Source organism: Odocoileus virginianus, chromosome 4 (genome assembly GCF_023699985.2).
Source record: "Odocoileus virginianus isolate 20LAN1187 ecotype Illinois chromosome 4, Ovbor_1.2, whole genome shotgun sequence".
Taxonomy (NCBI): Eukaryota; Metazoa; Chordata; class Mammalia; order Artiodactyla; family Cervidae; genus Odocoileus; species Odocoileus virginianus.
The window spans coordinates 3,630,558-3,654,238 of NC_069677.1; the positions used below are offsets into that span (position 1 = coordinate 3,630,558).

Here is a 23,681-nt window from a genome sequence, read left to right on the forward strand (position 1 = left end):
CTAGGTTGAAGATATCCCCTATGAGGTAGTCTCATGATGGTTTTTGCTAGAGATGTATGATGATCATAGGTCTTGAATGTAGTTTCTTACATACACTTGAATGAACAATGTCAAAATGTGGTATTTTCAAGTATTTTTTTTTTTAATTTGAAAGTAAGAGATTGAGAATTTGTGCAGGTATTGGTATATTCCTAGTCTCAGGTGTTATTAGAGCCTCTAGTTCTATTCTGTATCCTTGGACAGGAAGAATTACTCCAGATCCAGCTCTCATAGTGTCAAGTCTTTGCTGACTCCTAACTTAAAGTGTGGAACCCAGTTTTAGCAACTTCACTCTGAAGAAGATCTCACATCTTACTTAGTCCCAGCTCCCATCTTGACATTAATGTCTTGACACTTAACCAGTTCTGCTATTACAGTGAACTTCTACTTTTCTTTCCACTTCAGTATATTTTCCTTTAATTTTTGACATCTGAAAATTACTGTGTTAATGTTTGTTAGAACACTCAAACATCCTTTACTGATGAAGGGCTTAGATTAATCTGAAAAACTCCAGCTTATATATTTGTGTTTAGCTTTGGGCCATTGGTAGAGAATTATCAGGTACGTATTCTATATGTCCAATTCAAGATTATACAAAATAATAATGATAATAGTAATAGTAAAATGTTGAAAAATTTTACCCTAAGCTGCTTTTTCCGATGGCTACTTGTCTCAGGCATAAGGACAGAATTCAGTAGCAGTACTTAGTCAGCCATTACTTAAAAGATGACATTTCAAAAAGAAATAAAAGAAATGTCTCCTGTAGACAGGTGGACAGCAATCTGTTTGGAGTTTGTGACTGAGCCAGCACAGGATTCTGTTCACTGGGACTTTATGACCAGTATGTTGACAGTGGGTCCAGCCTAGGCCCATGCCAAGCCAAATAAGAAAAGAAATTATAGTAAGTATAAAGCAATTCAATTCACAGAGCATTTATAATTTATTTTATATTTCTATTATCATAATCAAGTCATTTATGTACTCCCTTGCTCAAATAGAGATTGTTGTCCCTAACACCACACATTATATAGGTATGCAGAGAACAAGCCCAGCAAGTATACTGTCTAAGCAATATCTCCAGATGGCCATTTCCCTGCTAATTCAAATTAAATATTCCCAAGAGAACCATTCACTGTGTTTTTATATGCCTCCTCTGTGGGCAAGGAAGCAAAATGTTAGAAAAGCAAGCAAACAAACAAATAAACAAAAATGACCTCTAGCATCACACAGACCTGAGCTTGAACCACAAAACTATCACCTATTAGTTGTGTGAACCGGGTGATTTATTTAATCTTTTCTGTCTCCATTATCTCACTTGTAATAGGCCTGATAATAATCACTCTGTAGGGTTTCTGTATAGATAGTGAATGTGTGTCTGGTATATACAGTAGCTTCTTCAAAATGGGAACCCACTGCATCCTTGTGACACTCAATGATAGTCTAGTGAAAACAAACTAGAAGAAACTTAGGTTCACTTTAAAGTTCTTTATTGTTTTTCTCACATGAAAAGATGCTCAACATCACTCATTATCAGAGAAATGCAAATCAAAACCACAATGAGGTACCATTACACGCCAGTCAGGATGGCTGCTATCCAAAAGTCTACAAGCAATAAATGCTGGAGAGGGTGTGGAGAAAAGGGAACCCTCTTACACTGTTGGTGGGAATGCAAACTAGTATAGCCGCTATGGAAAACAGTGTGGAGATTTCTTAAAAAACTGGAACTAGAACTGCCATATGACCCAGCAATCCCACTTCTGGGCATACATACTGAGGAAACCAGAACTGAAAGAGACACATGTACCCCAATGTTCATCGCAGCACTATTTATAATAGCCAGGACATGGAAGCAACCTAGATGCCCATCAGCAGACGAATGGATAAGGAAGCTGTGGTACATATACACCATGGAATATTACTCAGCCATTAAAAAGAATTCATTTGAATCAGTTCTAATGAGATGGATGAAACTGGAGCCCATTATACAGAGCGAAGTAAGCCAGAAAGATAAAGACCATTACAGTATACTAACACATATATATGGAATAGAAAGATGGTAACGATAAGCCTGTATGCAAAACAGAAAAAGAGACTCAGATGTATAGAACAGACTTGTGGACTCTGTGGGAGAAGGTGAGGGTGGGATGTTTCGAGGAAACAGCATCGAAACATGTATATTATCTGTGGTGAAACAGATCACCAGCCCAGGTTGGATGCATGAGACAAGTGCTAGGGCCTGGTGCACTGGGAAGACCCAGAGGGATCGGGTGGAGAGGGAGGTGGGAGGGGGGACAGGGATGGGGAATACATGTAAATCCATGGCTAATTCATGTCAATGTATGACAAAAACCACTGCAATGTTGTAAAGTAGCCTCCAACTAATAAAAATAAATGGAAAAAAAATCCTATGCTAGCTTATAAAAAAAAATAAAGTTCTTTATTGTTTTTCTGATAATATTTGAATATTTCTGGTAGATATACAGTCTTTAACTATTAAAAATAGTTAGCTCTGGCTTCTTTATCCATAGAATTGTAGTCTAGATACCTTCTTTCTGATACAATGTTTTCCAGAAACTGCCTTGCAAAGCACATTATTTCAGATTATCTTTTCCATCACTGAAGATTCTGCCCCTCATTTTTACCAAATTAACATCTTCTGACCCTAAGAAACTTTCAATCTCATAGTAAGACTAAGATTCTCATCAATTACCTTTAAAATTCTTTATATGACATCCTCACCCTAATATAGGTCCATCTAGTCACCTACCACTTCTCTGCTTTTAAGATCATTTCCACTTATTTATGGTCTATTTTATGAAACTCCTGTTTCTTTAAATTTTTTCCTCCAAAGCCCTCCCTTCCATTTTATATCTGATCTTCCAAACAACTGTGCTGTGGAAGTTCCACCTGCTCCAGAAAGCCTATCGTACTACTTTTTAAAAAGAGAAGTCTTAGCTGAGTTCATATCTCCATTAGTAGAGCATTTCTCCTCTTCTTAAGGCCTCCCCAACTTAGGGAAAAACATTAGTAACTCCCTTTAATGTACAAATCCCGCAACTCTCTCTTTAGGCTTCAGTCAGACTAAATATATTCCTTTAATATCTTCCTTTTTATCTGTATATGATGCCTTAATATCTGAGCTTGTATCCTCCTAAAGAGTATGTAATGTGTCGGCCTCAAATGGTAGCCCATGCAGAGAGATACTTCAAAAATATTACAAAAGTTGCTGAAGAGGGAGATGACCAAAAAATGCAGCATTACTGGCTAAGCTGCAAAACACAAAACTCTAAAATTCTAATTTTACCCACACCAGTTCTACCATCCCATGCCCAGAAGCACTCAAGCAGGAAGGCTGCCGAGCTTACACACACTGCTGTGAAATGCAGAACTCATACAGCGGCCGAGCTACAGAAATATGCAAATCATATATGCATACCGACACAGCCTTCCAATAGAGAACACCAGCTGCTATAGACAGCAGAATCACTTCAAGGACTTGGCATTGGTAAACTGGCAAATACCCCTTGGTGGTTGCTACCCCATCAATCAGGGCCATTTGGCCAGGCTGCATTCTTGAACAGGTTTTCTCCCCCTTTTTAACTGAGTTTAACTCAAATAACTTTGTTTTAAGGTGATGAAATAAGCCACTATAAAGTTTAATCTTAGCTGAATATAGGAAGTTAACTGTTCTCTGGACACATTCTTTCCCGTATTTTGCCATTAAAAAAAAAAAAATCTATACCTCCTTATTCATCCCCCACCAAAGAAAACAAAGTTAAAACATCAAGTTAATGTTTTTGTTTCTCATTATTTAAGAACTATTAGGAAAGATTCTGCTGGGATTTGGGTAATGAGCAACGTGCAGAGTTTAGCAGTTTGTTCAGTTTTTTTTTTTTTTTTTTTCCAGAGACTGTTGAAGACTATCATCCCAGAAAACTCTAAACCTTGAAGTTATCACAGTGATTATGAAATGAAAGTGGACTAGGGAGGAGGATGAAAATATATAATGAATATTGACAAACCTGTGGTACCCCCCAAAGTCCATGGAAACTCTAGTTTAGTGTGGAAATGAATAAGAAATTTATTTCTCAACAAACAACAAGAATGGTTTACAACCATAGAGGCATTCTGAGAGAAGTAAATATGACATCAATTTTAAATAGCAGTATTAACCAGCAGAGAGTAGATCAATGAAAGTTGCATAGGTTTTCAGATGCTTCAGGATATTAAAGAACAACCCCATTTCCCCCTTCATAAACCACTCCATCCAGAAGCATAATTTAAAAAGTGCCATAAATCATTATCTGCTTGGCCACCAATCAGCATTCAAGAAAGTTCTATCTACCCCTCTTCTTCTGCCTTGGAACTATCTGAAATGTTCTCGTTTTTGTTAACTTGTAAACCTGATACAGTTTTTCTAACTGGATACTTGATAGAAGACAATGCTTTCTTTCACATTTAATATCTTTTCATCATAGCAAATGAAGAAGAAGTTACATTTTTATAAATTACTAGAAGAGTTATATTTATATAAATTACTAGAAGAGAAATTTCTATTTTTCTTTGGAAAACTTAAAGTACTCAATAATTATTAGTTGGGTGATGTTCATTACATGCTTGTGAATAAGTTTTATTCCTTTAGAGAGATTTATTGCATTTTCAAAGATACAACAGGGTACAGATAATAACAAAGATTTGCTCCTTCCATACAAAGGTAAGGTGATGAAGAATCATAATGAATAAAGACTAGGATTTTCATCAACTCTCAATGTGGTTTACATGATTTCATCATCCAATGTGAAGGGGGATGTTACTCCCTTGTGAACCTGGATGTTACTGTTAAAAGTAAGACCATCGTTAATCCATTGTCCCATACTTTTGAACCTTCTATTTTCTGAAGTTCTGTGTGGTTTCAAAGAGAAACAAAGCACAGTCTGTGCATGCTGGAAGTATATACCTGTAAAGGAGATAAGATGTATATTCAAATAGCCATGTTATAAAGTGAAATGTGATATGTGTTCAAAGAGAAACAAAGTGCTGCTAGTGTTAGAAAAGAGAGAGCTTGCTGGTAGAAGATAAGATCAAATGAGCCATGATCTGTAGAAACCACCCTACATAGAGTGTGCAGGGTGATTTTTAACACCTCATCAGGGACCTGTTATTCCCTAGCTTAAAACTGTCAACTGATTTCTATCACACTTGAAATATCCACATTTCTCCCTGCAAAAGCAAAGCCCAACCACACCTGCAAGGCTCCATGTAACTCTGCTGCCTCTTCTTATTTCCCATCCCTCTTTTCTCACCAACATCTAGCTCACTGGCCACATACCCTCATTCTGCATGGAATACCCTTCTTACATTTCATGACTGCCTAATTCTACTTGCACAACTTCAGAAAAAAAGTTTGATTATCCAGGGATAGAGTATGCACAGAGGGAGAAATTTTATTGGAATAATATGTTAGGAAAAATCATTCATAGGTAGACTGTTCTGTGTTGATGTTAGAAGTTGAAAGTTTTGAGACAAAGAATGCTAATATCAGAGCTCTAGTACACAAATATCTAGAAGGGACAGTTAGGACAATTTGGAATACAGAAAAGTGGGAACAAGAAATACAACTTTTCTGGAAAAAATATAGGAAAGAGGTAATGAGGGTCTAAATAAGAGAAGGGAAGAAAGCATGACTCACACAGGGTGTAACTGATTGAAAGAGACAGATGGGGATGGGTAAGTAAGAAATAACCCTGCTTTCAGGGAGATCAATTATGCCATCATCAGAAATGAGGAAATCAGAAGAAAGAGAAGGGGTGCTTTGGAGGGAAAGATTAATTTTGATTTGACACAATAAATATGAAGATAGAAATGTTTATGAAGTATTTCTACAGCAGGATTTTCCGTCCCCTCCATCCCACTTAAAGGGCAAGCCTGGCAATGAAGACTTAGAATCAAATGATACAGATATTACATCAAAGATGAGGTAATCAATGGATAGAACCTAGAAAGGAAGAAGAAGCAAGAATAGGTCTCATGAAGAATAGAGTAATATGAAGATCATACACCTAAAGGATTTCAAGCTGACAGAGTCTGAGAGACAGAAGGAACCCTAGAACAGGGCATATATCAGGAAATAAAGAGAAAAGAAATTGCAAGATAAAAAGAGTCCTTAGCTGTGTGCTTGAATAGAAGTCAAAGAGAATGATAGAAGAGGACTGGCTCTTGAAAAAGGAGGAGCAGTGGGAGGTCATAAATACAAAATAAGAAGACTAACAAAAGTTGTTTAAAGCCATTGAGCTAAAAATCAGCAAGGGATGTATGGAGAGATTTCCAAAAAGCATGAGAAATCACCTGAAGTTACTCAGTGAAATCTTATAATGTCCCGTTTTCTAGATACCCTTAGATGAGAGTGAGAAAAGGAATATGAAAGTTTCTGGAGAGGTCAAGAAGATCATAAGATCTTATGATAAAATAATAACAAGATCAAAAAGACTAGAATTCAGGGTGGCAGTAACGAAGCCACCAAAATGTCAGACTGTGGGCTCCAGCCTGGGTAAATAGGCCTCAGTATCAGTCAGCTCAGTCATGTCTGACTCTTTGCGACCCCATGGACTGCAGCACGCCAGGCCTCCCTGTCTATCACCAAATCCCAGAGCTTGCTCAAACTCATGTTCTTTGAGATGGTACTGCCATCCAACCAGCTCATCCTCTGTCATCCCCTTCTCCTACTGCCTTCAATCTTTCCCAGCATCAGGGTCTTTTCCAATGAGTCAGGTCTTCACATCTAGTGGCCAAAGTATTCGAGATTCAGCTTCAGCATCAGTCATTCTGATGAACATCCAGGACTGATTTCCTCAAGAATTGACTGGTTTGATCTCCTTCCATGCAAGGGACTCTCAAGAGTCTTCTCCAACACCACAGTTCAAAAGCACCAATTCTTTTATGCTCAGCTTTCTTTATAGTCCAACTCTCACACCCATACATGACTACTGGAAAAACCATAGCTTTGACTAGACGGACTTTTGTTGGCAAAGTAATGTCTCTGCTTTTTACTGTGCTGTCTATTTTGGTCATAATTTTTCTTTCAAGGAACAAGCGTCTTTTAATTTCATGGCTGCAGTCACCATCTGCAATGATTTTGGGGCCCCCCAAAATAAAACCTCTCACTGTTTCCATTATTTTCCCATCTATTCAGAATGCTGTGATCACTCAACTAGAGGCAGACATCCTGGAATGTGAAGTCAAGTGGGCCTTAGGAAGTATCACTACAAACAAAGTGAGTGGAGGTGATGGAATTCTAGTTGAGCTATTTCAAATCCTAAAAGATGATGCTGTGAAAGTGCTGCACTCAATATGCCAGCAAATTTGGAAAACTCTGTAGTGGCCACAGGACTGGAGAAGGTCAGTTTTCATTCCAATCCCCAAGAAAGTCAATGCCAAAGAATGCTCAAACTACCACACAATTGCACTCATCTCTCATGCTAGCAAAATAATGCTCAAAATTCTCCAAGTCAGGCTTCAGCAATTTGTAAACTGTGAACTTCCAGATGTTCAAGCTGGCTTTAGAAAAGGCAGAGGAACCAGAGATCAAATTGCCAACATCCGCTGGTCATCGAAAAAGCAAGAGAATTCCAGAAAAACATCTATTTCTGCTTGACTGATTATGCCAAAGCCTTTGACTGTGTGGATCACAATAAACTGTGGGAATTCTGAAAGAGATGGGAATAACAGACCACCTGACCTGCCCCTTGAGAAACCTGTATGCAGGTCAGGAAGCAACAGTTAGAACTGGGCATGGAACAACAGACTGGTTCCAAATAGGAAAAGGAGTGTGTCAAGGCTGTATATTGTTACCCTGCTTATTTAACCTATATGCAGAGTACATCATGAGAAATGCTGGACTTGAAGGAGCACAAGCTGGAATCAAGACTGCCGGGAGAAATATCAATAACCTCAGACATGCAGATGATACCACCCTTATGGCACAGAGTGAAGAAGAACTAAAGAGCCTCTTGATGAAAGTGAAAGAGGAGAGTGAAAAAGTTGGCTTAAAATTCAACATTCAGAAAACTAAGATCATGGCATCTGGTCCCATCACTTCATGGCACATAGATGGGGAAACAGTGGAAATAGTGTCAGACTTTATTTTGGGGGGCTCCAAAATCGCTGCAGATGGTGATTGCAGCCATGAAATTAAAAGACGCTTACTCCTTGGAAGGAAAGTTATGACCAACCTAGATAGCATATTAAAAAGCAGAGACATTACTTTGTCAACAAAGGTCCATCTAGTCAAGGCTGTGGTTTTTCCAGTAGTCATGTACGATGTGAGAGTTGGACTATAAAGAAAGCTAAGTCAGAAGAATGGATGCTTTTGAACTGAGGTGTTGGAGAAGACTCTTGAGAGCCCCTTGGACTGCAAGGAGGTCCAACCAGTCCATCCTAAAGGAAATCAGTCCTCGGTGTTCATTGGAAGGACTGATGTTGAAGCTGAAACTCCAATATTTTGGCCACCTGACGTGAAAAGCTGACTCATTTGAAAAGACACTTATGTTGGGAAAGATTGAAAGCAGGAGGAGAAGGGACAACAGAGGATGAGATGGTTGGATGGCATCACCGACTCAATGGACATGAGTTTGGATAAAGTCCAGGAGTTGGTGATGGACAGGGAGGCCTGGCATGCTGCGGTTCATGGGGTCACAGAGTTGGACACAACTGAGCAACTGAATTGAACTGAACTGATTTGCCATGAAGTGATGGGACTGGAAACCGTGATCTTACTTTTCTGAATGTTGGGTTTTAAACCAAATTTTTCACTGTCCTCTTGCACTTTTATCAAGGGGCTCTTTAGTTCTTTGCTAGAAGCAAGTACACAGTTGAAGCAGCTTATAGGAAATCCAGACAGATGGGGTTTTGTTTGATTGTGGGGTTGTTTTTTTGTTTGTTTTGAAATCAAGATGGGGTTTATAAATTTTATAATAGAGTTGTTTATGCTGCGATTTTACTTGATCTGAGGAGACTGACAAAGTCCTTCTCAAATAAAATCTGTTTTCCAAGAGTTTGTAATAAAATTCAACATTCAAAAAACTAAGACTATGGCACCCAATACTTCATGGTAAATAGATGCAAAAACAATGGAAACAGTGACAGATTTTATTTTCTTGGGCTCCAAATGCTCTATAGATGGTGACTGCAGCCAAGAAAATAAAAGACTCTTGCTCCTTGAAAGAAAAGCTATGACAAAACCTAGCCAGTGTATTAAAAAGCACAGACGTCACTTTGCCAACAAAGGTCCATGTAGTCAAAGCTATGGTTTTTCCAGGAGTCATATATGGATGTGAGAATTGGACCATAAAGAAGGCTGAGCACTGAAGAACTGATGCTTTCAAACTGTGGTGCTGGAGAAGACTCTTGAGAGTCTCTTGGACAGCAAAGAGATCAAACCAGTCAATCCTAAAGGAAATCAACCCGAATATTCACTGGAAAGACTGAAGCTGAAACTGAAGTGCCAATATTTTGGTCACCTGATGCAAAGAGCCGACTCATTGGAAAAGACCATGATGCTGGCAAAGATTGAGGGCAGGAGAAGGAGGATACAGAGAATGAGATGATTGGATGGCATCACCGACTCAGTGGACATGAGTTTGAGCAAACTCAGGGAGACAGTGCAGGACAGGGAAGCCTGGCATGCTGCAGTCCATGGGATTGCAAAGAGTCAGACATGACTGAGTGACTGAACAACAACAACAAAGCATTATCTTTATAATATCTCTTTTAAAAAGAATATATGTCTTTGAAAGTATAAGAAATTAAGACCTTATCATTTTAGAGTAAACAATTTTATGATTGCTTTCACCATATAGAAAAGACAGAACACTTAGGAAAGAGAATAAAGAGGACTGAAGGAGAAATGATAAAAGGGAAAATAAAATGGAGATGGAAGTTGACAAAGAAATTTTGCTCTCTGAAAAATTTTATAAAAGCCTGTCCTTTCAATAATCATGATTTTATTATTTTAATGATTCATAAACAATTTCTAGATATAATACATGTACATATAATAAAACTGGAAACTAAGCAATACAACTTTACCCATAAAATCAATATTTGAAAAATTGATATAAAACTATTTTGGTATATTTCATTGTATCTACTTTTCCAATGAATGTACAAATGCATATGGTGTAAGCTGTATATTTATTCTAGTTCATAAAATTAAGGTCATAGATTATACTCTTTTGTAATCTGCCACTTCAATTAACCATACATTGCAAATATGTTTATTACTTAACAAAATGTCTTATAAATCATGTTTTATAAAGCATGATAGTTAATGGTTGCTTAGATGCATAAATCAGAGTTCTTAATTGGAATAAAGAGAAAGCATCTCTAGTTCTCCTGTGCCTGTCATTGCAACCAGGAAGCATGTAAAACTAGAATTATGACCAAAAAGCTTTATGAGGCAAGAATGACTGCTGTTGAATCTGAACATGAGATGACATAGCTCTCACCACTGACAGTATGGTTCTAGATGGAGGTCTTAGCAGAACATCAGAGATACAGCCACTAGTAGATAAACTCACTATAAATGTCACCAACTTCCTGAATAGATTCTCTTTGGTCCTGAGTTTCTTGTGTCAGTAATGTGTACTAATAATTCTGAGTCTGAGGCAAATGAAGTGGAGTTTCAAGGCTGAATATCATGTTTAAGCCCTAGTTTTGAGGGTATCTCAATTTCACTTCAGCTTCCACTGTGGGTAGTAACGTCTACATTCCAACAATACTGAAAGAGAAATCCCTAAACACAGGGAAGAGGTTTGAATGTTAGGCATTCTAATGTCCATTACAATAGCATTTCTTTCTATGAAATGACTCAAGTTTACTTCCTCATTCCATATCCTGATATATTTCATGTGCTTTCCGGAATTCATTGAAAAATAATTCTGTGATGAACAGTTTGTACAAAAATCTGTACTTCCATTTCAGAGGATTTTCTTTTTATACATTTTCAGAAGTGGAATTATTAGGTCAAATGATACAAACATAATTAAAAACTCTGATGGATAGAGCCCTACATTACTATATTACTCTAGGCTTACACTACTCTAGTGAAGTATCTACTCATTTACACTCTTAGCAGGGAGCTATAAAAGTGTCAGTTTTCCTACTGACTTGCCAATTCTGGCTAGCCACATTCTATCTACATTAACCCTTCCCAGTATTATGGGTGCAAAAACAACTTATTTTTGTTTTACTTTATATGTTCTTGATTATAATGGCAGTTTTACAGTTTTCAAGATGTTCTCTATTTTCAATGACCCTTTTGTAAATTGACAATTTATGTTCTTAAACAAATTTTAGTCATATTTTCTGTAGTGATTTTTTCCTATTTATCTATTGAAATCCTTATACTGATGACATTAAGATTTTATCTGTTACCTATTTTGTTTTAAAATCACTTTATCCCTCTTCTTAATTTTAGACATTTAGTCAAATTTATTCTTTTTTCCTTTATGCTTTTTTTTCACTTGTTTTTATGATAAGAAGGCTTTCTTAACCCTGTTTGATGGCATCATTGAGGCTTTCTTAACCCTGTTTGATGGCATCATCGACTAAACGGACATGAATTTGAGCAAATTCCAGGAGATAGTGAAGGACAGGGAAGCCTGACATGCTGCAGTCCATGAGGTCCCTAAGAGTAGGACACAGCTTAGTGACTGACCAACAACACAATAACTCTGTTTACATACATATTTATTGTTGGTTCTTTTTGGTTTTTCTTTTATTTGAAAGACATCTCTATGTTCCTCTATGCAAAGTTTCCACTAATTTACACACTCAACAGGGAGATATAAAAGTATCAGTTTTCCTTTTCCCTTTATTTTAAATCTTTAAGGGATCTGGTATTAATTTTCATGAATGGTTGTTCAGTAAGTATAAGTATTTACTTTTTCTTTAATTATTCAAAATCATCTGTTGAATAATTATACTTTCTCCTTGATTTTAAATAAAGCTAGATCTAGTGTATGGTATATGTTGTAGTGTTTATGCATTTCATTTATACCCAGCAACTTTGTCATTTATGAATATTTTTACAAAATATGTTAATACATAGAAGTAGAGCAGAATTCTTGTCCCAATAATAAAATTTTAAAAATATATTGACTATTTATATCCATTTATTCTTTATAATTAATTTGACAAATTAAGTATAATTTCAATCAAAAACTCCCTTAATTAATTTTAGGTATATAAAATTTATATTTATCTTGGGGAAAATTGTCATTTCCCATTATTTGTGTTGCCATTCAAGAATGAAGTATTTTTGTATGGCTGTCCCCTTCACTTTTCAGCTGAAACTAACATGACATTGTTAATCAGCTATTCCCCAAAAAACATAAAAAGTTTTAAAAAATGAAATAAAAGAATAAGGTATTTTCTTTCCAATTAAGTAGCAATACCAATGAAACAGACAAAGACAAACAAAAGAACATCTTTCCTGCCAAGTAAAATGATATCAATTGCTGCTTTTAGGTTCTCCACACTGTTTATTTAATTTATTCTTAAATGCTTTTATATTATTAAGACTTTGTGAGCAGGCATTTTATAGTATATTTTGTAAACACTTATATCCAAATATAAAAATTATTAATTTTACATGTTTCTTAAGATAATTGGGCAACTTATCAAACTGCTATTAGTAATAATACTTTTAGTAGTATTAGTCCTATATAGTACTAATACTAGTACTAATATTTTTGGTCATTAGTTTATGAGGGTTTTCTAAAATTAGTAATCACTTTAGCTAGATTATAGTTAAGTTTCTTTCTTTTATTCCCCATGACTAAATCTTTTAATTTTTTTGTCCAATTTTATTAACTAAAACTTCTAGAATAATTTTAAAAAATGATCATTGGTATTCTCATCTGATTCCTGAATTATTATTAATTATAATTAGTATAATTATAATTAATAATAATTACAAAAGGCTACCTATCTTTCTCATGTTAAAAAAGACACCCTATTTAGTTCATATGTGTGAGTATTTAATAAAATCAATAATAGAAGTTATTTGAATTATATTATAAGTATTTGTGTTGATTATTGTGATTATCTTATAAATTTTCTCCTCTGACTTTTTGATGTAATATATCTTATTCATAACTTTTTATAATGGTGTATGCTTAAAATCTTGTTTGATTATTCAATGCTCAACACAGTATAATTTTGATTACATTTTTTATTTATTAAAATTTAATTTTAATTGTGATTTTGTAATTTTTAATTTATTTACTAATATTTAATCCAGAGACCCACCTTAATAACTTAGCAAATGAGCACAAGGACAATATTAAATCCTGATACCCACTTTAACTATTATTGTGTCTGTTTTTAGTTTTCTTTTAAAATAATTTCAAATTTGCAGAAAAATTATAGGATCAGTAAAAAGAACTCCCATATATTCACACAGCAACCCTATTCAAGTTTTGTCAATTGTCACAACAAGGTCTATTCTAGCAAAACGGTCAATGTAAGTTAGTATATTATATCCGTATCATATTATGCCAGGCTGGATGAATCACAAGCTGGAATCAAGATTGTTGGGAGAAATATCAACAACCTCAGATATGCAGATGATACCAACTCCAGTGGCAGAAAGTGAAGAGGAGCTAGAGAGCCTCTTGATTAAGGCAAAAGAAGAGAGTGAAAAAACTGGCTTAAAACTCAGCATTCAAAAAATGAAGATCGTGATATCCAATCCCATCACTTCATGGCAAATAGATGGGGAAACAATGGAAACAGTGACAGATTTTCTTTTCTTGGGCTCCAAAATCACTGTAGACAGTGACTGCAGCAATGAAATTAAAAGACACTTGCTTCTTGGGAAAAAAGCTATGACAAACCTAGATAGCATATTAAAAACCAGAGATGTCATTTTGCTGACACAGGTCCATATAGTTAAAGCTATGGTTTTTCCAGTAGTCATATACAGATGTGAGAGTTGGACTGTAAAGAAGGCTGAGCACCAAAGAATTGATGCTTTCAAGTTGTGGTGCTGGTGAAGACTCTCTTGAGAGTCTCTTGCTTGAACTGCAAGGAGGTTAAACCAGTCAATCCTAAAGGAAACCCTGAATGTTCATTGGAAGGACTAGTGATGAAGCTGAAGTTCCAATACTTTGGCCACCTGGTTTGAAAAGCCAACTCACTGGAAAAGACCCTGATGCTGGGAAAGATTGAGGGCAGGAGGAGAAGTGGGTAACAGAGGATGAGACTGTTGGATGGCATCACAGACTCAACGGACAGGAGTTTGAGCAATGTCTGGTAGATGGTGAAGGACAGGGGAGCCTGGCATGCTGCAGTTCATGGGGTCACAAAGAGTCGGACACAACTGAGGGACTGAACAACAATCATATTATGATAAACTGAGTATTTCTTTTGTCTCTTTAGACTTTCTCAACCTTGACATATGAAGATTACAGGCCAGTCTTTCTATAGAATGTCCCCCACCTCCTTAGAAACATTCCTTGGATAGATTTGGTCACAGGCTGGGGCTGCTTTCCCACTATATTCAAACTTACCTAATAGTTTTTTTCACTAAAAAGAAGGAAAAAGGTCTTATTGTTTTTTGCATACTTTGTCACTAAGGCAGACCTAGGATTTGACAAACTTTAAAGAAGACTCAATCATCTCATTGTCCAAAAATATGTCACCTATTTATAGCAAACTGAAATGATGAAAATACACACATATTGAAAAAGATACGTGCCATCTTTCTTGACTTTTAGATATATGAATTTTTTTTTTAATGCCTTTAAGATTTTTAAGAGTACACAGGGTTTTTTGCTTTTTGGGGGGAGAGGGTTCTTTTTGGTAGTGTATAGAAAACATAAATGCTACAGATGATGATAGTTTATTGTGGCATACAGTACTATTTGAAAATACTTGAAATAGTAGTTTTCCTTATCTTAATAGGTAAAATTCTGTGTAAAAAATAGCACATCTCTGAGTAACCACACAGATATCATGTAAATGCAAATAAAAATAACTGTGGCATAGACTGGATATAGCTAAACTAGCAGATGCAGATCTAATGTAGAATAAATCCCCACTCTCAAATTCCTCCTAAGCACCATCAAAACTCTGACCAAAAGTTATTAAAATCGTTATTGGTATAATGACTCAAGAATATATACTGCATCTTTGAATAGAGCTGAACATTCAGTGGTCTGTGTTGTCAGGTAGCTCTCTTCCCTTCATGGAGTCTGGGTTTTTACACTGAACCAAAGGAAAGGCTACCCATTCCAGTATTCTGGCCTGGAGAATTCCATGGACTGTATAGTCCATGGGGTGGCAAAGAGTCGGACACAACTGAGCAACTTTCACATCACTTCACTTCAGTTCTGGGTACTAAATAACTTTTTCTCTCTTCTTTTACTTCTCTCAGCTTTAAGAAACACAAAATGTAGGTTAGAGCAGAAAGTTTGTGGGTATAAATAGAGGATTTATTTCAATAACTAAAATGCAGGCATGCTAAGTCGCTTCAGCTGTGTCCGACTCTTTGTGATTCTATGGACTGTAACCCACCAGGCTCCACTGCCCATGGGATTCTCCAGGCAAGGATACTGGAGCGGGTTGTCATGCTCTCCTCCAGGAAATCTTCCCAACTCATAGATCAAAACCACTTCTCATGTATCTCCTGCATTGGCAGGCAGGTTCTGTATCACTAGCGCCACCTGGGAAGACCAGTAACACCTAAAAGATGGACTGCAAATACATATACAGAGCTTGGAGATCATAATTAATTATGAGTGGGTGGGCCGACTTAGACCAGACTTGAAGTTCTTCCTTCAGGGAAACTATCAAATTAAAACTGTATGAGGTAATATTTCCAAATATTTTAGCCCCAAAATTTCACTTCTTCCCATTACACTGGCTCTCTGATTGCTGATGTGGATAGTGATGTCCTTAAAGTCTGATCCTGACCTATTAACAGCCAATCAAGAGGCTATTGTCTGAAAAATTAAGCTGAAGAGTAGGACAATTAGTGGACTTCAGCACGTGAAATCCAAATTAAATTCTAGTTAATCAGGAAGACTCAATAATCAACAGAATTATCCCTCAGATCAAATATAACTAAAGACGGTCTCAAATTCTTTATTTCATTAGAACATTTAAAAGATGTATCAAGCTCCAGGCTAAGTTGAATTGGAATGCAGTGGCAAACAGTTTGTGCAAAATTTTGTAGGTGATGCTAAATTATTTTAAAAATAATCAGTGCAACATGATACTGATTATGGAAGGGAAAGAGAGACAAAAGGGAAGGGAGAACAAAGGAACTAATGAAAGAAAGAAAGGAGAGCAATTAAAAGAGATCAAAGGACGGCTGCTTTGAGTTCTGGGTAATAGATATTAGTCAGAATTAGGAATGTTTGATAGAATTATAAAATGCATCCAAGAATTTAAATCTTAGGAACAATAAGTTCTAGATGAGTATTCATGAAATCATTAAATGTTTCCCAACATCTGAATTTTCAATTATTAAATTAAGAAAGCATCTACAGACATGCAACTGCAAGCCAATATGATATGCTTGGATTAATGAAATACAGGAAATATGACATTTTAAGTGTGAGGATAAAACACACAGGGTCTTACAAGAGTTAACTTTCATACTTCTTCCATAGTTACATTGGTTTAATTCAGGTAATCACACAAGGAGATCAAGCCAGTCAGTCCTATAGGAAATCAACCTTGAATACTGGGTTGATGCTGAAGATGAAATTCCAATATTTTGGCCACCTGGTACAAAGAGCTGACTCACTGGAAAAGACCCTGATGCTGGGAAAGATTGAGGGCAGGAGGAGAAGAGGGCAAGAGGATGAGATGGTTGGACAGCATCACTGACTCAATAAGCATGAGTCTCTTTACTTTTACATTTTAAAAATAATGTTGGGAGGAGAATTTGGAGGAGAATGGATACATACATATGTCTGGTTGAGTCCCTTTGCCATCCACCTGAAATTATGACAACATTGTTAATCGGCTTAATGAAATAAAATGAAAATTTTAAAAAATGTTAATGAGAATAGCATAAAAAGAAAGCAAAAGACGCAACACAGAAGTGACGGTTCTGTATGGGTAACAGACTCAAGAATAATGTAATAAATACATTGAAAACATGATAAATGTTATAAGGTACAATAAATGAGACATTTAATAAATAAGATCTACATTTAAAAAATAATATTGTGATAAGATGTCCTTTGTATTCACATACATATGGAGATTCCTAATGTTGCAGCTAAAAAACTACCTTGTTTTTGGAGCCATCTTTCCCAGAGCTCAAGAAGATGAGATTAATCTTTGTATTCAGTGAGTACACAGATTTATTTTTAATTTTTCTATGACAAGGCCCTAGCACCAGCTTTGCAGAGTTTTAGATACACTTTGATGCCAGGTCACCCAGGAAACTGAACAGGCAGGCAGGACAAAGCCCTCTCCCTGACTGCTTAGATTTCTGCCGCAGTCGTTCTTGGTTTCCCACATGTATCTGCAGCACCTGCAGAGCATACACACTTGTAAGTTTTGGCCACATTCCCAAGCCTCCCAGTTCAGTTGTTCTGGGAGTGGCTCTCAGGAATCTGTATTTTGAAAAGTATAATAAACCAAATTCTTGACTTTTTTGCAGCTTATGCAAGGATCAGATAAAGAGAAATATTGCCTTAACACAAGTGTCTCCATCTCTGGCATAAGCAGATAAAAATAGGAAATCATAGGAAGGAAGGTAACCTTTGGAGAGAAATGGGCATTATTAATTGGAAGGATGCCAGAGAAATTTGTTTATATTATTTAAGTGAAAGATATTGTTTTCTCAATCTTTGAGTTTAGAATCTGTAAAGGAGGTGGTATAAGAACCAAACTATCTGGCTTTAGAAATGGGTCCCATCATTTTTTACATATCTCAAATGAATGTTTATATTTGAATAGCCTAATTTCCACAGATGCAAAATTTAATTTCACTAATTGCAAGTGATCCCAAAGGTCATTATTGATTTGTGAATTTGCTGATGCAAAACTTTCACCTGTGTTCCTCATGAGGAAGATGTGTGGAGATGTCATTTAGCTAAAGATTGAGTTTAGCGAACCATGAAGCATATTTATTTCAACACAGGTTATTTTCTGTGTAACGACTCTCATGAACTGATTTAAAAAAAAACTTACTTTCTCTCTGAAAAATAATCACCAAAACAGGAGAGAAAATGTTGGAGATGCTGAAAGTCACTCACATTGTGGAAATATATATATACTAATATATATATACTAATATATATATACTAATATATATACTAATTTCCAGGAGAAATGGAGGGATACAGGAGAAATATGAGGGGGACAAACACTTAAACATTTATAAAGTTGAGATTTTTGAAGTCTAGAGAAGTTTCCATATCTCAACCAGTTTTTGTTGTTGTTGCTGTTTTAGTTTTGATACATGAAATGGACAGTTCAGGGAGAGATTTTCTTTTCATAGGACTAGGGTAGGTAAGAAGCCTTAGAGATGTTATCATGAAAGCCAAGTTATTTTCCAATATACCATTCCTATCTCATGCCCAAGAATAGTTTTAGAAATATTAGAGGATATAACATTATTTGAAATTGAGTGAAATTATGCAGGATTATTTCCCTAGATGTTCTTAATGTACATACTACTTTTAAAGTAGTGGCTCCTAAAGTATGGCCCCAGTACCAGCAGCATCAGTATCACCTGGAAATGTGTGAGAAGTGCAACTAGAGTATGAGAACATGTGAGAGTGCAAATTACCAGGCCTGATCTTCAGAACGACTTAATCAGAAATTCTGAAGTGGGGTGTACCACCAATCAAAAATAGAACTCACCAAACTGTCCATATGTTGTCAATACACACTGTGTGTTGTCCTCAGACATCCTTAATAAAAGTAGCTAAAAAATTAAAGGTGATGCTGGTCTAAGAAGCCTTTTAGAATCCCAAAGAAGTAAAGTTCAAGACTAGATGCAAAGGAAAAGGACAACTGAAGAAAATACATTGAAGGAACCCAAATAACAGCTGAAAGAGCCTACTCAAGGGTATCATGCAACAAGTGGAGGGCATTGTCAGACTCTGGGAAGCACCCAGGACAAAGAGAGCCTCATGAGAGTTACTCCAGCAGCAGCAGCCTGCTTGTTGTCACAGTGGTTATCATCATCTTTAATATCACTATCACTATCACCACCACCACCATCATCATCACCTTATTTGGTGAGAACACATGATCTCCAGAAAACAAGCTAGGGGCTTACCTAGGTCACGTAATCTTTAAATTAAACCAAGCTTTAGAGTGACTAAAGATGGTGACTGCAGCCATGAAATTAAAAGATGCTGGCTCCTTGGAAGAAAAACTATGACAAACCTAGACAGCATATTCAAAAGGAGAGACATCACTTTGACAACAAAGCTCCATCCAGTCAAAGCTATGGATTTTCCAGTAGTCACGTATGGATTTTATAGTTGGACTGTAAAGAAAACTGAGCACCAAAGAACTCATGCTTTTGAACTGTGGTGTTGGAGATGACTCTTGAGAGTCCCTTGGACAGCAAGGAGATCAAAAAAATCAATCCTAAGGGAAATCAGTCCTGAATATTCATTGGAAGGACTGATGCTGAAGCTGAAGCTCCAATACTTTGGCAAGCTGATGTGAAGAGCCAACTCACTGGAAAAGACCCTGATGGTGGGAAAGATTGAACACAGGAGGAGAAGGGGCCAACAGAGGATGAGATGGTTGGATGGCATCACCGACTCAATGGACATGAGTTTGAGCAAGTTCTAGGAGTTGGTGATGGACAGAGAAGCCTGGCATGCTGAAGTCCATGGTGTTGCAAAGAGTCAGACATGACTAAGTGACTGAACTGAACTGAGGCCTCAGAGAAATCAAGTGAAAGTGAAAGTCACTCAGTCATGTCTGACTCTTTGCAACCCCATGGTCTATACATTCCTTGGAATTCTCCAGGCCAGAATACTGGAGTGGTAGTCTTTCCCTTCTTCAGGGGATCTTTCCAACCCAGGGATTGAATCTAGGTCCCCTGCATTGCAGGTGGATTCTTTACCAGCTGAGCTATCAGGGAAGCCCCAAGTAGGTTACTTTAAAATTGATTTAAGTAGCAAGAAAGAAAACTGAGATTTGAAGCCCCACTTTCTTAACTACTATTTTTCAGTGATATCTCACGCATCTTTAAGCTAAAGGTGACCTCCCCACTGGGCAAAGAAAAAGAATACAGTATTTATTTAATAATGAGTTATGTGGGATTTGCAGAAAGCATGTATGGTGAGTAAGGAAGAACTTAAAAAATTCAAAAGACCCTTATATTCTGAAGGAAGGTGCTGTGGGATTGGAGGAAAGATGGATGGCAGATATGCCTATAGGCAGAATCTTTGATGTGGTGAAAACATGTAAAATGGAGGCAAGGAGTAGGAAGCAGTGTGAATAAACAGCGGTAAAAGGGTGGAACCACTGACATAATCACAAAGTTGAATGTCCTAAGGGGAATCAAATCAGCCATCTGGTGCTAGATATCAAATGCCAACATCCATATAACTGTCCAAAAAATCTCCCTTCATAACTCAGGTTCAAGGAGGAAGCAACCTTTCATCATCGCCCTTACAAGAACAGGCTTTGTTGCTCATTTTTTCTTTTAAAGCAGTATGGTTAAAAAGAAAATACTCTAATATCTTGAATCAAACAGATATGGGTTTGAAACCCAGTCCTAAGCCAAGAGGCAGCCTTGGGCAGCTCCTTATTATTTCTGAACTTCAACTTTTTTTCATATTTATAATAAAGCTACTAATATCTACTTCATAATAACATTATTAGAAGCAAACAAGATGATGAATAAACAGTACCTCAACTGTATAGTTCTTTTCCATCTCTTAATATAAAGTTAAACTCAATAACTTAATAGGGAAGTATAAGCAGCATGATCTGACCTAGTTCTAACTCTAATTCTCTCAAGATTACTGTGTTAGTAGCTAAAATGTACATAGATGAATGAGGAAAAGGGAGGAAGGGCTTTGGGCACTTTTCACTAAGAACTCAAATAGGAATTTGGTAGTTCTTAAAAAGTCGGAGCAAAAAAACTCCCATTCCAGTAGAATGCACTTCAATTTGATTCCTTGTCTGCTTGGATCCAAACTACTCCCTGAATTCTCTGTGTGACCTTGAGCAAGTAACCTAAACCTAATTAACTTCTGTTTCCTCATCTAGAAACCAAGGGATGTAGTCCTCAGATTGCCCAATTTTGTTCCTTGTAGGACAATATACATTCTCTAGCTGTGGTCTCTAGTGAGTTTCCAATAACATTAAAGACTGTGAAGGTATTAAAATTGTGTAGGAATTTCACAATATAATGTGTTGCTGGTCATTAGATAAAATCTGTTTCAAGGGACCTTAAGTAAACTAATTATCTCCCCTCTCTTTGCCATTAAATGAGGTAGAAATTTTCCTTTTGTTTTGAAGTGTGTGTTTCTGTGTGTGTGTGTGCTTGTGTGCAGGCTTGTGTTTTGAGGAAGTTGCTAAGTTAACCTTTTACATATTTACACATCTGTAGTTATGTTTACACACTTAAATGGGCTGCCGGACATCCAAACCCTGGTGTCTCTCATTAAGGAACTCAAGCGTTGTCCTCTAAACTACAAGGAAAAGATTCTATGCTGTGCTGTGATAGGCACTTCGCAAGTCAGTAGACATGCCTTTTATAAGCAATAAAATGAAGCTGTCAGCCATTGCAAATGGACCAAGATAGAGGTCACATGACTAAACCACCCCTGCACCAGGTACTCTCTGATGTATTTACTCAGGTTTCAATCTATTAATCAGAGGAGTTGGGAGAGCAATAATTTAAATGCTGCAATAATCAATTCCATAACACATTAATAGAAGCTACAGTCAAACTTTGCATACAACTGACTGCACTGGAATCTTGACAGGAGCCCTAGGGCCATGCCTAATTTGCATTAAATTTACATAAAATTGTAAATCAAGAATACACGAACACAGCCCTAATATTTGTTAGTGCTTAGATCCTTCCTGGTAGATGGATTGAAACTGCTGGTGGTTTGACTCTGCTTGCAATAAAACTGTACAGCTGATCAGCTTTGTTCTCATTCTGCAATTATGGGGAAGGGGACCCAAGAGAGCTATAGTTTCAGGGCTTGCGTATGCCATTTAGGGTTTTGATCCTGTAAAACCATGACTCAGATGTGCCCTTGGAAACCCCAGTCTGGAAGCAGATTATCCCTGATGATTTTGCAGATCCTTGTCACGGCACTTGCTCACAAATAACTTGCCATGAAATAGAGATAGCCAGCCAGCTGAGAGGATGCCAAGGCCTCTGGAAATTTTTATTTTTCCAAATAACATTTACTATCAGAAAAACAGATAATTAGTGATATTCTTTAAACCGAGGACAGATAGAAATCACACCTTCAGCAAAAGCATCCAGTATCTAACAGTGTGATAAAGTGGACCTCACATGGTTCCAAGCATTCTGTGTGTTTTTGTGTCCCTGTGGACACAGCTGTGGTCTTTGCTGTGTGTTATCACACTCAGGATTAAGAGAAAACATTCACCAAAGTTATTGGCTCACAGTGGCAAGACTCCTTCTTCTTTATCCTCCTCAGTTCTATTATTTAAAGTCTATCCCCATTTAAAGTTTTTCTATGTAAAAAGAAAATAGATACTAACGTGCCATAATGAATTTGGAATTTGCCATAATGAACCCTTTATGCCAGAAAGGATTACCAGAGTATTTTGTATGCCGTGATTATTTTCTGCCACTTGCCTCTCCTTTTCCACCTTCTCCTTACCTTGTACGATCAAGTAAACTTGGGAGGTCTTCGGCTCATGCTGCGTCTGCACCGAGCAGGTGTAAGATCCCTCATCGTAGACATCCACCTTCTGGATCCGCAGGCTGTACTCCAGAGAATGCCGTTTCTCCAGCTCAACCCGGGGGTCCAGAGACCACTTGTCATGCCCAGCAAAAATGATGCCAGAACGGTTCAACCAGGCCACTTTCGAGTTCTTATCTTCTACAACGCACCTGGCAAAGTAGAACAATGACATTAGAGCCTTAGCCATACCCGCATCTGCATTTATTCTTAACACAACTTGACTCAAAAAGGCCAATCAAGAGAAATGACTGTGTGCAGAATGAATCATGGCCATGCCATTTCTTAGAGTCCCGAATATTGTCATCATTTCTCCTTTAAGATCTAATCCCCATCCACTGGATGGATGTCAGTATATCACACTCAATGTGACAATAAACAATCAGGGAGAGTAATACAGGCAGTTAAATGGATATCAACTTCCCATTGGATTATATTCTTCTTGTCTAGGAAAAGGTCATTCACACAGAACTCCATTTGTTTAAGTTACTTTGAGAATTAGACAAATGATAATATGGCACATTTACTCAGTTTTGAACTGCATGTATTCTTTCATTCAGTTCAGCTCAGTTCAGTCGCTCAGTCATGTCTGACTCTTTGAGACCCCATGGACTAGAGCACGCCAGGCTTCCCTGTCCATCACCAACTCCTGGAGTTTACTCAAACTCATGTCCATCAAGTTGGTGATGCCAT

The 23,681-nt window shown here is 37.0% G+C and overlaps 1 protein-coding gene across 3 annotated transcripts in view; it reads right to left on the minus strand.

The window, feature by feature from the left end:
* LSAMP (limbic system associated membrane protein) overlaps positions 1-23,681 on the minus strand; it is a 681,987-nt gene that overhangs the window by 290,083 nt on the left and 368,223 nt on the right. For all 3 annotated transcript variants that reach the window (XM_070465998.1, XM_070465999.1, XM_070466001.1), the window contains exon 2: positions 22,908-23,140. In XM_070465998.1, the coding sequence (XP_070322099.1) occupies positions 22,908-23,140 (233 nt within the window). The remainder of the gene's footprint in view (positions 1-22,907; positions 23,141-23,681) is intronic.